At 37.5% G+C, this 15,432-nt stretch overlaps 1 protein-coding gene across 1 annotated transcript; it reads right to left on the bottom strand.

The window, feature by feature from the left end:
- Positions 1 to 1,651: 1,651 nt before the first annotated feature.
- On the bottom strand, positions 1,652 to 13,676 carry LOC143292415 (rho GDP-dissociation inhibitor 1-like). The gene is made up of 5 exons (XM_076602663.1): positions 13,571 to 13,676; positions 10,944 to 11,139; positions 9,956 to 10,039; positions 8,092 to 8,232; positions 1,652 to 6,737 (listed from the first exon to the last, which is right to left on the bottom strand). Exons 2-5 carry the CDS (start codon positions 11,131 to 11,133, stop codon positions 6,541 to 6,543), a joined length of 612 nt encoding a protein of 203 aa, XP_076458778.1. The 5' UTR covers positions 11,134 to 11,139; positions 13,571 to 13,676; the 3' UTR covers positions 1,652 to 6,540.
- Positions 13,677 to 15,432: the final 1,756 nt, after the last annotated feature.

Below are 15,432 nucleotides of genomic sequence, written 5' to 3'. Positions count from 1 at the left end.
CATTTCCGGAAACCCCGTGGGGACACATGAAAATGTCACATAAATCATGTGAATAATAGAAATTATTATGCAAAATTACGTAGAAGAAATCCACTCTGATGGGTACTTCTTCTTCTTCTGTTGTGTAGCCACAATCAACACGTTGATTATTTTGCCACATATTGGGGGGTTTCCGCAAACCAGTTGCTTGGGGGAAAAAAAAAAATATATATATATATACATACATACATATATATATATATGCATGCACTAAAGGCCTGACTAAGCTCGTTGAGTTATGTTGCTGGTCAGGCGTCTGCCATGCAGATGTGGTGTTGCGTAAAATTATGGATTGGTCCGAACGCCGCGACGTCTCCTTGAGAAACTGAAACTCATGAATGGTTTCAAACACAACGATTCAAATCAGATGTCGACGCATGTTTTCCTGTGTGATCTGATACCCGAACCCGAAGTTATGTGTTGTTACTGAACTTGCTGCCTTGGACCTTGTTGAATGAACGACACAAGCCGTCATGCGCAGAAGTTTGCTCCAGTGTGCTATGTTATGACCTTGACCTCTGTCTTCGATTTCCGGTATCATAAAGAGAATGGTTGTAGATATTTTTTTTTGACTACACTCCTGCCATGTTTCGCTTCTCCGTGAACTGCTGTGGTTGAAAAAATCACACACACACACACACACACACACACGCACGGATGATTACAACTCGTTTTGTTTACACATGTGAGCAAAAACAACGCACACAAAAAAGAGGGAGAGGGAAGTGAATAGTCTGGAGTCTAAGTTTTCTGAAGTTTCATTTGCAACCTCAAAACAAAATCTGATGACCCAGGATCAATAAGAAACATGTGGGAAAAAACACAAACAAAACTATGACACTTTTATAGTTATGCATACTTTTTATGCCTTCACTGGTTTCAGTGTCAATCCTTTAAAAATAAAAACTTTCCTATGTCACACATTCTCATGATTTATGTAACCGATGTGTGCGTCAACTTATTATTATCTGCAGAATCTGAAGATAAATATTGCCTATATAAAAATTTCCTGCAATAAGTTATTTGGAGCCTCGTGAAAGAACATTTTCAATGTAACTTTGGAGTTTCACTAAAGCCTCCGAGTCTGAAATTGCAAATAAGCATACCTTTTTTTAAGGAATATCATAGCAATGTCAATTTCTTGATTCAAAATAATAAAAAAAGTACCTTTTCAGTTTGTTGAATTTATCAGCTATTTGTGCAGCTTCAGAACTCACCTGTCCAGACTTTCCCCAATTTCATCCTGGATGGCATTCTAAGCTGAGTTGACAAATATGTTTGTGTATTGTATGTGTCTGTTCAAAAGACTGGGACAAAAGTTTCAGTCATACTCATTTTGAATTGTTATGAGAACACCAAATGATCTATAAAGTGATAAAAGATAAAGCACAGAATGGGAAGATTTTCCAATGTGCTATCAAAGTGTGTGTGAGTTTGTGCGTATATGTGTGTTAGGGAGAGACAGAATTAGAGTTTGTCTAAGACTCATAATACATGTGTGTGTGGTAGACTGTAGCTCTGACATGTTTCTAATTAAATTACTATGCAGACATAATGGTTACATATCATTAGACACGCTCATACCCACACCCAACAAACGAAAGCGAAGAAGCACATGCCTGAAGAATTTATTACACTAAGTACCACTGATACAGGTATTAGCATACATTATGATAGACATGCAAGTAAACAGAAAATGGTTCCAGTGGGATGGGTCCAAATTAGGAGAGAGAGAAAAAAAAATTCAGTGAATATCAGCTTTGCATAGCATTAGCTCTCATAGTGAACACAACTGTTGAAGCAAGCAGTTGACCATCTCTGTTTAACACCTTCACGCACAATCGAGCTAAAACTGAATGTAAAGCTGAACCATTAAAAGTGAAAAGAACATTGGGGAAGGACTTACAAAAGGCACTTAAACATTACAAACAAAACATAAAAACACTTGCAAAAAAAACCAAAAAAAAACAACCAAACACTGGATAAGAAAAAGCTGTTCCACAGCCAAATGAGATACATACGAAAATAGTAAATTGAGAATTGGTAGTTGTAAACATCTTCATAAGCACCTGAATGCGAATAACACAAGTTACAAGTTAAGGTGAATACAATAAAATATATATCATTTTTCAAAAGGACTAGCGTAGTGGGTATCATAACAAAATAAAAATGACAAAGATGTATCTGTTGGAACGTTTCAGACCAGCTGTTCTCCATGATTATTTCTACATTTCCAATATTACAGCTTGACAGCTTAGATCAGCGGGCTCCTGTCTCTGATACTGCCATGAAAAATGTAGTTTGAAGACTAAAAAAAAAAAGAAAAGAAAAAAACATACAACTTGAAACTGTATAAATTTATTGACACTTTTAAAATTATCTTTACCATTAAATGGAAAAATAAAAATGGTGTTGTGTAAAGTTAAAATCAATGTTACCAAAATGAGAAAGAAAATAAATGCCACTGAGAGGTTTGAGAGAGACAGCAGAGAAAGTGTGTATGTTTGTGTGTGTTAGGGGGGGAGCCGGGGGTGTTCAAGTGGTAATGTGGCAGAAACTGATAATGTGAGAGAGAAAATGCACCATGTCTGTGAGGATTTTGTGTGTCCATATAAAAAACCACTGATGCCAAATACACCATATTTCAGTGATCAATTCACAGACATTAAAATCTCAGGCTTAAAAAAAAAAACCATTAAAAAACACCCCAAACCCTTTGTTATATCCAGCTGCATTATAAATTATCAGTGCTAATCTAAAATCATGAGGCAATCTGTTGTTGAGTACTTTGATCCACGCTGTTAAAAAGGGGGGGCTGGTTTCTTGCTCAGACCTAATGTATGAAAAAAACAGAAAAAAAAAAAAAGAAAAAAAAGAAAAAAAAGGAAAAAGACTCAACACTTAACAGCTGTTGAGAACTTTGATCTACACTCACTTGTAAAGGAGGGCTAATCTCTGGGCTCAGGCTTAATGTAAACAAAAACATCCACCAAAAAAACAACAACAAACAAACAAACACTCAATTCCTTTTTCACTTTTACATAATTCTACTATGATTTTGGCTATTAAAAAGCTATTCAACTCAAGTGCAATTGTCAATATACCTTTGAATGTCTTAATACTGAAAACTACTTTTTGACTTCATCCATTTCTTCCTCCCTCCCCACTGTTCCTCCACATCAAACTGTGTATGCAGTAACTTGAGGGAGATAGCCCTATTAAAAATAATAATAATAATAATAACACCATAACAAAAGAGAGGAAAAAAATGAACTTTTAGGTTCAAATTATCAAAACTGTCTTCAAAAGTTCATTCATAGTTACTTGGAATTAAGTCAACTAGAAGAGGGGTATATAGCTGTGTTTTCGTCATTACTGAAATTTTAAAGCAACGACACAATTATCTTTCTCCTCAACCTTCATCCTCATGTCAAATACATCAACGCATCTGTTTGGTGTATGAAATTAAACTAAGTTGCAATCTGCATGCATTTTTCATTGGCTGTTTGATTTACCTGATATGTTGTTGTTCAAAATATAGTAATTCATGACCAACTTTCAAGACTTCAGAATAAACAGTTTTATTTCCTATTAGTCATGACAAATACCTGGTGTTTCTTCATTCAAACACAATTGTTTAAATGGTTTCAAACACATAGCTGACAAGTTCCAATCTCAGTTATAACTGAACACTGTTCTCACAAGTACTGGAATTAGTATATTAGTATTATTCTTACCAAAGTGGGAAAATGACTTTACATACATGAGCCAAAGAAAATATTTCTTTACCTACACTCAATTCATCAATTTGCCAATTAATTCAATAAAAATCAACTCATCATGAGACGCGTAAGACTAGAAAATACCATCAATACTGGTTAAGTCAGTGTCTGACTAAATGCACTTGTCACAGCCGCTTTCAGTTCATGTTATTCATTGCTCATCTGCCCACAAAAGCAGCCTCAGGTCTGAACACAGATCCTAGAAAAAAAACTGATTCAAACAGAAACTCCAGGTTCTGGGTAAAGAAGCAAAAATAAACTCAATGTTTGGATAAAGGAAGCTGAAAAATTAAAGTGTGAACTTGATGTCAATAATGCTTTGGGAGCGTCAACTTTTTTTTTTTTAATGATCAAAAACAACAAGAAATGCAGTCAATAAATAATTGAAGTTGAATTAATGATTACACTTTTCCCCACACCAAATAGACTTTGTTCAGTGCTACAGACACAGAGCCAGTCTTTGATAAGCCATGGAGTATAATGAATGCTTCAGAACAAAATGTCCGTAGCTTGCAAGCAACCTTGTACAGACATATACATAAAACCCCACCCTAACAAACCTGAAGTCTGAAACAATGTGGGAAACAAACTGTCAAATGGACACAACATGAGCAATACTGGAATTGATCAAACACAAAAATATTGGAATAAGATCTCATCATCACGGCAGCCATGTTTTGCAAGTACATGAAAGGGTAAACTTCTGTCCTCTACACAAATATTGAGTTACATTTCAAAGATGTGTAGCAGATTACAATCATCTTTCAGATACATCCACAGTGAAAGCAACGCTTGAGTCACCCACTTAGTCCTCACAAAAAAGACTACCTTTTTTTTTTGAAAATGGCAAACATATCTGGTACAGTGTATGCAGTTTGAACAGGATTGTCTTTCTCATCAGCAACAGTTAGTTCCCAGCATAACGCAGGCAAATCTCAAAATCAAGAGGTGTGAGTGTGTACATGTGCTTGCACAGTTTCTGTAAAAATAGTCATCTCGTTAACTATTTTTACATCCATCCAGTATTGCACAGGAAAAATCTTTTAGCTTTAAACACAGTCCTGATCAAAGCAAAACAAAAAAAAACTAACAGCCCGTGGCCATAGTTAAAAGCTGCTGCTTAGTTACAGGTTACCTGTAATGTTTGCCTCTCCTGCAAGAAAGTGCAAACACAGCAGACAATACATGTTGTTAATGGGAACACCTGCTTTATTGTCTATGCCATATTATTTGACCTCCATGTCATTCACTCCAGTCTGATTTTAGAAATGTTACACTCTTAAGGTACTTAAATGTACTGATCGTGTTATACTACTACTACTACTTTTTTTTTCTTTCTTTTTTTTTTACCAGTCACAGAGCACTGAGGGTTTTTTACCATTTCTTTCCCCTTCATTTTCAGAGTGGAGTTAACATGCCTGACAGCTACAAAAGCCAAGGAGAAGTTACCACAAACAAATCACCCTTGACTCAGACTGGTACAACTCCATACACAAGATTTCCTCAACTGCTGTGTCATGGTGACTCAGTAACTAGAGACAACATGGACAAATTATTGATCACAAAGCACAAGGTAAAGCTTCACATTTTCTTCAAAATTGAAATAACTTACACTGCTGCGAACACAAATAGCTAACCATTAGGGTTGGGAAAAGTCAGGCAAACTTATATACAACACAGTGGAACACTTCTCACAATGATATGTGAAAAAACAAATACTGAAAGCCTTGGTCTGTAACATTTCGCATACAGATTCATCAAGATCACCAGTTTCAAACTGACTTGCATGCCCCCCAAACATGGTCAAACGTACAAAACATGACAAACCCAAAGGAAAAAATGAAGTGGTCTGAATAAAAATGTAAAGATAATAAGTACATCTTCTGCGCTAAGTGTCGAGCCTTTCAAACACTCACAAACGCAGACTGTCTCCAAAGAAACTATACAATACAGTTTGGGGAAAAAAAATCTCATCACGACATAAAAATGTATGTAATAAATACAGAACAAGCACTTGCCCAATCTTTCATTCCTTAAAAATTTACAAAAAATAATTGTCATTGTCAATCAAAGCAAAAAACATTTTGGCTTAAAATGGGTCCACTTCTCTTATCCAAATGAGGTTGTAGTTTTTGCGACAGAACGAGAAGGAAAGACAGAGAGAAACAATGTAAGTGGATGGTGCAAGGGAAATTGTCTACATAATTTATCATTTGGTGGTGATCTAAGAAAAAAAGTATTTAAAAAAGATCAAAACAATACATTAAGTCCACTTCATGACACTTTATCGACAATCAAATTCTTACTTTTATCCCAATCAAGCTCCACTGTGATGAACTGATTTACTGTGTAAAGAAAAAAAAATGATAAACTGGGGCAATAAACTCAATCATCCTTGTAACTAAAACGAAAAAAAAACCAGAGCCTTGGTCTTTAAGTAATCAAATATACACAGAAATTTCTTTTACAATGAACACCTAATGATGAAGGATGCATGTACATATTCGCGTCCAAAATATGCGGTCTTCTTTTCCACAATCAAGAAACTGCACCACTGATGGAAAAATAGACACCATGCTGAGGACAAAAGTGTATACTGTGACCAAAAAAACATCACATCACAAAAAAAATTCAAAAAACGTCAACAGACTTGCTTTGATTCTCACTGACACAGGGCGACAAACATACAAAGAAATGGAGCAGGGAAGATCAAAACACCTTAATCAAATTCCTTCTTGATGGATAAGTGCCACTCCCACTCCAGGTAAATCTTCTTGTCGTCATCGGTGAATCGACTCTCCACCTTGTAGTCTCCTCGAGCCAGCATGCCATTGGGAGCATCTTCGTAAGGCGTGTTGTACACATGCAGGTCCTTCTTGGGTCCATAACTTCCAACCATGTGGACTCCTTTGTCAACTGCAATAAGACAGTGTATGACCCTAGACAGTTATCTTCCTCACAGACAAAAGCCTTGGTGTGTGTGAGTGTATAAATCAACTGTGCACATCAACGCACACACTCTCAGTACACACAAGCATGGACAAACTGTCACAGTATCAGTATCAGTATCAGTATCAGTAGCTCAAGGAGGCGTCACTGCGTTCGGACAAACCCATATACGCTACACCACATCTGCCAAGCAGATGCCTGACCAGCAGCGTAACCCAACGCGCTTAGTCAGGCCTTGAGAAAAAAAAAAAAAAAAAAAAAAAAAAAAAGATAGTAGTAATGAAAATAATGATAAAATAATAATAATAATAATATAAATAAATAATTAAATAAATAACACAACAATGATGATAAATAAGCAAATAAATATAAAACATGAAGACACACATTCACACATACACCCACACACGCACAACAGATACGCCCCCAAAACGCAGCTTCATAGATATGAAAGCACAGTCAAATACATATAAACGTACATGAGCTCCAACACACACACACACACACACACACACACACCACAAATTTCCCTGCACCTCCACTACCCCCTCCTCCACACACTCGGAATTTCTAGTCTATGTATCGCAGCTTCCACGGCACACACACCCACACACACACACAAACACGCACACGCACACACACACTTACACACACAGATGAACACTTACTTGTACAAGCACACACACACACGTCCATATCTCCCACCCCCAACCCCACACACATATATACAAAGATATATATATAATATATATCACAGACATAATCATATACTCATTTTTTTAAACAGTATTATAATTAAAAGCCTAAACAATGTATAAGGTGTAGTTAATCTTGTTTCAGTGAAAAAAGAGTCTCGCACGCAAACATGCACGCACACACACTACAGATAAAGTACAAACTAATAATGCTAGATACAAACTTCCTGAAATATATCTCAATCACTGAAGTAGTCCAGCAATCAATCAAACAGTATCATCCTCTTCACTCTCATACATGGATTAAATCATTAATTCCTTATCAAGCTGAGTTCAACTCAGAAAACAGAAGGTTCTAAAACACACATTGGACACCTAAATACCTAAGACACTATGTTTAATATCAAGATGTTTAGAATCAGTACTTTTCTTTGATTTTCCTATCCCCCATTAACCCTCACCATCCCCCCGCCCCTCCCACTTCATTACCCTCTAAAAAAAAAACATTTTTTAATCAATAAAAAAAAAGGTGGGCTGGGGGCTATGAGGAGGAGGGATGGGGAAAGGTAGGATAGGTAGTTGCAGAGACAGAAAAACCAGACCAAAGTAAAGAAAGTTGTCCGTACTTCTCACGCCTTTTCGGTAGACCTTCTGCTCATATCGCAGGCCAGGCACGATCTCTCTTTGAACGTTGAAGAAGATCTTCACCCGGTACCTGCAGCCCTCCTTCAGCACAAGCTTGCTCTCCTTGATTTTGTCTTTGGGCACTAGAAGAATGCAGAAAGCAATCAGACACCAGGATGACAGATACATTGATGTTGTTTACAAACTGATGGCATTACAATTGATGTCGTTTACAAACTGATGACATTACAATTTCTTGTTCAATACAAAATGTTACATGCTTGCTTGTGTACTCTAATATGCCTGTACCTGTTATACATCACTTTATTTGTTGATGGTGTTTGGTGCACTCATTCTGAGGCTAAAACAGCCCAAACAAGTCAAACACTGAGGGGAGTTTTACATCTGAGAAACCAAATGCAAGAGACTTAAATGCTAAGTTTAGTTTCCATCACACAGTGTGCTTTGGGGGGAACATGTGGAACGTTTTCACCACACAGAACTCAGAATGTTTTAATTACAGAGGCCTCTGGCCCTTTACAATGGGGATGAACACATGCTAAAAGCTTCATTTTCACAACACAGACAAATCATGTGAATGTCAGAGCTAAGACACCTGAACATTATAACTAGACAAGCTGAGAGCATGGACTTGGTTACGTCTCCTGATGGATGAAAAAGAAACAGAAAGGATGGCTGAGAAAGGACAGAGCTTTTAATGGTAAAATCAGTCACTGAACTGCCTCAAAACTGAAGAAGTAATCCAATGCAAGGGAATTGGGAAAACAGCCCATATGACACACCAACAGATGAACAGGGCCTCACTGGGTAAGATTTCTGGTTCTGGGACCACAGACAAACAGGATGGAAGTCGATGGTTTGCCAAAAATCCATCAGTAATGCCAAAATGCTTGAACAAGTACATGGACAAAAGTCCATTCTGCCCACCTCACAGAATGAGAACAAATAATTTCTGCCACAATGTTCAGCTGCCCAGATCAAAATAAGCTAAGATACTGGCTCCCTTTGCTGTACTTAACAGGAACTTCCCATTCAAAGCAACATAGGATGACAGCAGCTCTCTCTCCCCTGCCTGTGGATGTTAGCAAGCCACTGCAGATGCCAAGGACTGACAGGAATGTACCTCCTACCTGCTGCACATACAGTTTCTGACCAAAGTACTTATCTTTTTCTCAGTTGCCAATAATAATCAGTTCATTTTTGTCACAATTCAATTAAAAAAAATTTTTTTTTTACTTAAACAAGCATTTTAAATCTATTATGTTTGGATGAGTCTGGACATGTCATGTTGATATCCATGTGAATGTACATGCCTGACACACTATGGCACTGGTCTTGATCAGACATATCCACTGAGCATCAGACGTTTTGAAACTGCTGATTTTATACTGGCTTTTTGTATGTGTGTGTGTTTGTGCATTTCTCAAAATCTATAAAATGCAAGTGTGAAATGAAGGTTCTGCCAATTTTAACTTAGGAAATTCTGTAGGTTGTATGAGAATGGAAACTGGAAAAAAAAAAAAGTCTTGCAGATTCAACAACAAATTTTAGAGGAAATCCTAATTCTATAACACCACTGATGGCTGTGTGATTTCTTGGTCTTTAATCATGAGTTCATGTTGACAAGACAAATGAAAGCAGTTATGAATGTTGGTTATGCTACTTCTTGATATGCTGATTAATCTTTCTTTTCCAATGCTATTTAAAAACAAAACTTCTTCTTAGCTACTTTGCTGAAGGTAACCTGAATAATATCTTTTCCTCAATGTTAAAAACATTATTTAATGTTGTTCTAAATGCCACTATCTAAACAAAAAACGAATGATTAGCACTAACAATACTAACATGTCAGATCAATCTCGACATCTTCTCTTCCATCCACGGAAATGGCAAGCTTCTTCACAATCACATTCAAGGGATTTTTCTCATCTGCAAATAATCAAAACAAAACAATTAAAAATGAAAACAACACACACACACACACACACACACACACACACACACACACAAAGACAAAGGGTAGGTAGATGTATTCTTATTTCTTCAGCAAGTCTGCCCATCATTTCGTATTTGTTTATCTTCACATGTGTGCAAGTGTAAAAAAAACAAAAACAAAACAAACTAGTCTGTGCAGGCTTTCAGTTTCTGGCCCATGCTGACAAGATGAAATGCATAAATTAACATCTATGGTCTATGTGTGATGAACTTTTAAAGCAAAAATTATACACAACTAACATTCTGTATCAATCACTGAATCGGTGTCAGTATCACATTTTCAATCAATTATTTCATGCTTTCTGCAACATACAATGCAGTTTTATCAGCATGATTACCTTTGAGATTTTTATAAAATAAATGTATTTTTATCACATTAGTAAAGTGATAATAAGGCTAAACAAAGGCTTCTTCCTTAAGGCTGTATACTTTATACAGACAAACGCAATGCACAAACTCTTCAACATGTTTTCCATCACATTGTTTGTAAAACAGATTTGCCCTTAAATGGTGATAATGTGGGATAGCATTCAGAGGTAGTTGGTAACATCTCAGAAACACACAGCATATCTAACTAAGACAAGGAGTATAATACACACGGGTGTGTTTGTGAATGTACGCAAAGAACGCATGCGTTTAATGTTTAGAAACATTCAAGCACGCACACATGCACACACAGACACACGCACGCTCACATATATGTATATAAATTTGCTTTATATGTCTTCTTTTTTTTCTAAATTAGCAGTGCAGATATTATCTCACTGTATGCATCTGACGTCACCCTCACAACATAAAATCTTAATTCTTATCAATATTACACTGTGTCTGAGCTCACCAACGATGATGACCTCTCCAGAGCCAGCTTCAGCCAGGAGCTGTTCCTTGTACTTTCGCAAGCTCTCATCCTCCTTATCCTGCTGCAGAATTTCATCCAAAGACTTTGGGGCAGGAGCCTTGTAGTCAGGGTTGTCATCATTCTCATCTTCCTGAGCGACAGCTTCCACTTGTTCTTCCTGTTCAGCCATGCTGACCTAATGAAAACGGGGAGAAGAAAATCAATTCAGAGGAGAAAGACAGAAGGAAAATGATCATGAAAAACAAAACCCCAAAATAAAAGGAATTCATGAAAAACAAAAATTCATTCTGGCAGGGTAAATAAACAAAACTGTTATACATGTAAAATGTTACATGTCTGTGTGAGTGTGTGTGCATGCCTGAAATCTGACTGAATGACACAAGAAACGAATGATGAAAACCAAATGGCAGCCATCAGTTCACTCTACCCAGGAAGGCAGCCTGTTGTGCTAATGACCCTGTGCTTGTAAAGCACTTAGAGCTTCGTCTCTGACCGAGGAAAGGCACTATACAAGTATCCGTATTATTCATCATCATCTTTCACTCATAAGTTGTCATCTTGATACTCAGAATAAGTCTGTCATACACCAGTTTTCAAAACTGTGTTACTGCTTTCCAGAATTTATACAGCGGCAACCTGTCATTCTAAGTTAAGGTGGTTGGTTCCCAACATACCAATCAGCTCTTTTTTCACAGAGTATTCACTGTTTTATCAACTGCACTGTCCATTTATCATTGAGGTACATCTGTTCAGGATCTGCCTTTATATTTAAAAAAATATATATATATATTATAATAATATGAACATTTTCATTCAAGCTTAAGAGGTGAACTTTACAAGAATCACTTCCGTCCCTTAGTCCAAATGTTCAAACAGCATGGCCAATGACCATTTTTCTTTCTCAGCAGCTAAGCTCTTGAACTCTTCCATATTTTTTCAGACACTGTCGATCCTTGTAAGTCCTTCAGGTCAGGCTGGAAAATATCTCCTCACACTTTGCTTTGATTAACCTTTGTCTTCCCTGCCACTTAAGAACATATTGTTTTTATCTAGACTGATTACGTGAGTGTGATGTGTGTGCAGGAGGGGAGAGTTATTAAATTATATTACACTTTTACAGCTATCAACTAACTGCAAACATACTTGGTGTGAAAAATGGTTTGAAATGAGTTAAACAACAGAATTCAAAACTAGTCTTAGTTTCAGCTAACTCATCTGAACTCATACTACTGTCATAGTCAAATACTGTCCTAGTCCTATGCTCAAGTCAAGAAAAAGTAAAACAAAAAGACAAACCTATAATTCATGTGACAAAGGTGAATTTCTGCACTGATTCAAATCATGAGTCAACTGTGAAAATACATTAAAGGCAGTGTTTTGTCAAGTGAGAGAGAAAACTTGTTTTGGCTGTTCAAAACATCAATTATCTTTTGTGAAACTGAATAAAACAAACATCAGTTAAAGAAATGGGTTTGACAGCTTCTTTCTATATGTGTGTGTGTGTGTGTGTGTGTGTGTGTACACACATGCGCATATTTAATGAATGTAAGTATATGAAAGTAGGGTAAGTGCAACATTTGTCCGGGCAAGTGCATTTTCCAGTGACTTGTCGGTTGTCCAACTTCAGTTTATCATAACTGCATTAACTCAGTAATATAAAAAAAAAATCCAGTTGTTTCAAAATGTCATTTTGTTTTGTTGAAATTGACAAAATAGTGATACATAGTTATGTATATAATCTGTTTTAATCAGTACAAAAAATATTTATATAATATATTTACTGATACATAGTTATACATGCATGTAATTTGTTTTAATCAGTACAAAAATAGCAATCGAAATCAGCAAGAAAAAGAAAAATGAAAAGCACATATTCACACACACACACACACACACACATATATATATATATATATATATATATATATATATATATATATATAAGCACATGTCACACACACACACACACACACACTCTCTCTCTCTCTCTCTCTCTCTGATATTTAAACTAAAGTGAACAACACAGGCAGACTGACGGAGTTGAGTTCTGAGCAAGAACTGTAGATTCCGATTTCAGTACTAAATAGATGTTTACGAATTGCACAAAACCTGTGTTCGCGATTCGTGAAGCTCAAATTACGCGCACAGAGCAGATTATATGAAACGCGCAGTTCGAGTTTCTGGAAGATGTGGTGGACGATTCATACAACGGAACCGTCCAGACCGCAGACCGGTGCTGTCTCTGTCTGCAACTGAGATGCTGGTTCTGTCACTTCTCTTGCCTCGTGCAACAAGTACTTCTGTCTCGTGAAAGATGTGGCCACAAACGGACGATCGTCCAAACAAATATGTTCAAAAATCACCCAACAGACAGTCATGCAATCCTGAAAATTGCCGTGGAACAGGTCCAGTGTCTTGGGGGTAAATTGATTAGAAGCTTACTCACGACGTATCACCCGAATGACTCGGATGAGTCAATGTGAAGTGTCGGGGACTTACACCTCTCCCAACCAAGCTACAACGTTCCCATTTGGTGAATAAATAAAACATGGCACCAAAGACACATACATAAACCACTGTTAAAAGTACAGCATTGATTTACCCACCTTTTTATAATTTTCCTTAGCTTCTTGCAGCAGTAGCCTTCCTACCAGAATTGGACGACGGCGGAGAATTTTACTTCCGGAAAAGGCGGCGTGATATAGCCCAGCGCTGAAGACCATTGATTATTATAATGTAGTACGTGGATGATGTCATCAATGTCTCAGCAATTAACATGTGATCGAGTTAGTTTATGTTAAAACTAAAAAGATTATATAAAATCGTTTATGCAAGGACCTGTATTGTATAAAAGTATATTTGTGAAGCAACTGTAATGACAACCCACAAGAGCGGCACTATCTTATGTTGACCTTTCACCCTGTGTAAGAGGTCAAAGCAGGACATGACGGAACCTGGAAAATGATGAGATGGGACAGACAAAGAGAAAGGGAGATGGAGGTGGGATGGGGACTGAGGATAGTGTGGAACAGACATGAGAACAACCAAGAAAGAAAGAAACTAACGCAGGAAAAGATGAATGTAGAAAAGAAAACAAAGGAAGGAAGGATCGAAATACTTCTTAAAATGATACTGATACTCTTAAAAAGGGGGAGGGGCCGCCGGGGGAATGGAGAGGAGAAAAGAGCGAAAAGACAGGACTGATCTTTTTTTTTCTTTTTCTTTTTCTTTTTACTTAGTTTTTAAAGCACATTTCGAGTACAATAACAACAACAACGACAACTTTTTTTTTTTTTTTTAAAGTAGTAGTGGTGGTGGTGGTAGTAGTAGTAGTAGTAGTAGTCAAAATGAACTGATAAATAAACGAATGAATAAATAATTAAATGAATAAGATCGGTGTACCAGTTAGGCTGTTTCAGTGGCCGGACACAGCCTAGGACAAATACATTCCATAGCAACGAACGCGTAAATACAATGTCAACCGTTCTGCTTTGTTACATGTCTGGTCGGATCAGTGTGTACTAGACAAGACGACTGAGACCGAGCGAGTGACACTGAGATATCAGCCGGTGTGTGTGTGTTGTGTTGTGTTGTGTGTGTGTGTGTGTGAAAGATAGAGAGAGAGAGAGACATGTGTGTGTGAGAGAGAGTGTCAGTGTGTGTGTAAGCTGAGAGAGAGGGGGGGGGGGGGGGGGGTCAGTGTGTGTGTGTGTGTGTGTGTGTGTGTGTGTCAGTGTTGGATCCCGGCGATGCCAGGGGCCAGAACTGCCGAAGGGGAGGAGGTGGTGGTGCCGGGTCGAGTTGGCGACTGAGTGCACTGGTCGAATACTGAAAAAGACCTCCAGTCTTGGCAAACAACTGTACTCAACCTTAAATCACTGAATAAGTTATAGTAGCATCAACAGAGAACACAGTGCATGCACTGGCAGCGGCAGAGGTGGCGAAGAGTAGCTACTTGACTGACAAAGATACGACTGATACAGGGAAGAAGAACCGTGACTTCGGCCAGATTACATCCTGCTTCCGTGTACGGGAAGCGACTGATTAACACGGCAGAACCCAGAATCCATACGTGCTGTTCTGACTTTGCGTAGTATCCATTTGAATAGATTTCGTGCCGTGTTGAGAGATTGTCTGAGGGATGTTAAATGGCTGACCATAGGGTATTTCGTGGTTTAATGGCTAAGATTCTGTTAAACGAACAGCGAGTACAGACAGTATCATCGTATTAAATTTACGGCATTATACACTGTTGTAATTTCGTCTTCTTAATTCTATTCAAGACTCAGTGAAGTCTTTGTCAAGTTTTCCCGTTATGATGTCTGTCAGTTGGAATCAAATACCACTTGTAGTTGATGAGTTTAATTAGTTTCAAATAAAATACTGCATCAGTACCTGAGCAGGGGAAAGCCGGGCCCGGGGTCTGCCGGAAACAGCAAAGAGTAATTCATATTCTCAGTGAAGTCAG

This window comes from Babylonia areolata, chromosome 18, assembly GCF_041734735.1.
Source record: "Babylonia areolata isolate BAREFJ2019XMU chromosome 18, ASM4173473v1, whole genome shotgun sequence".
NCBI lineage: Eukaryota > Metazoa > Mollusca > Gastropoda > Neogastropoda > Buccinidae > Babylonia > Babylonia areolata.
The sequence above is the reverse complement of the archived record's forward strand: the minus strand, read 5'-3'. Positions and strand labels throughout refer to the sequence as shown.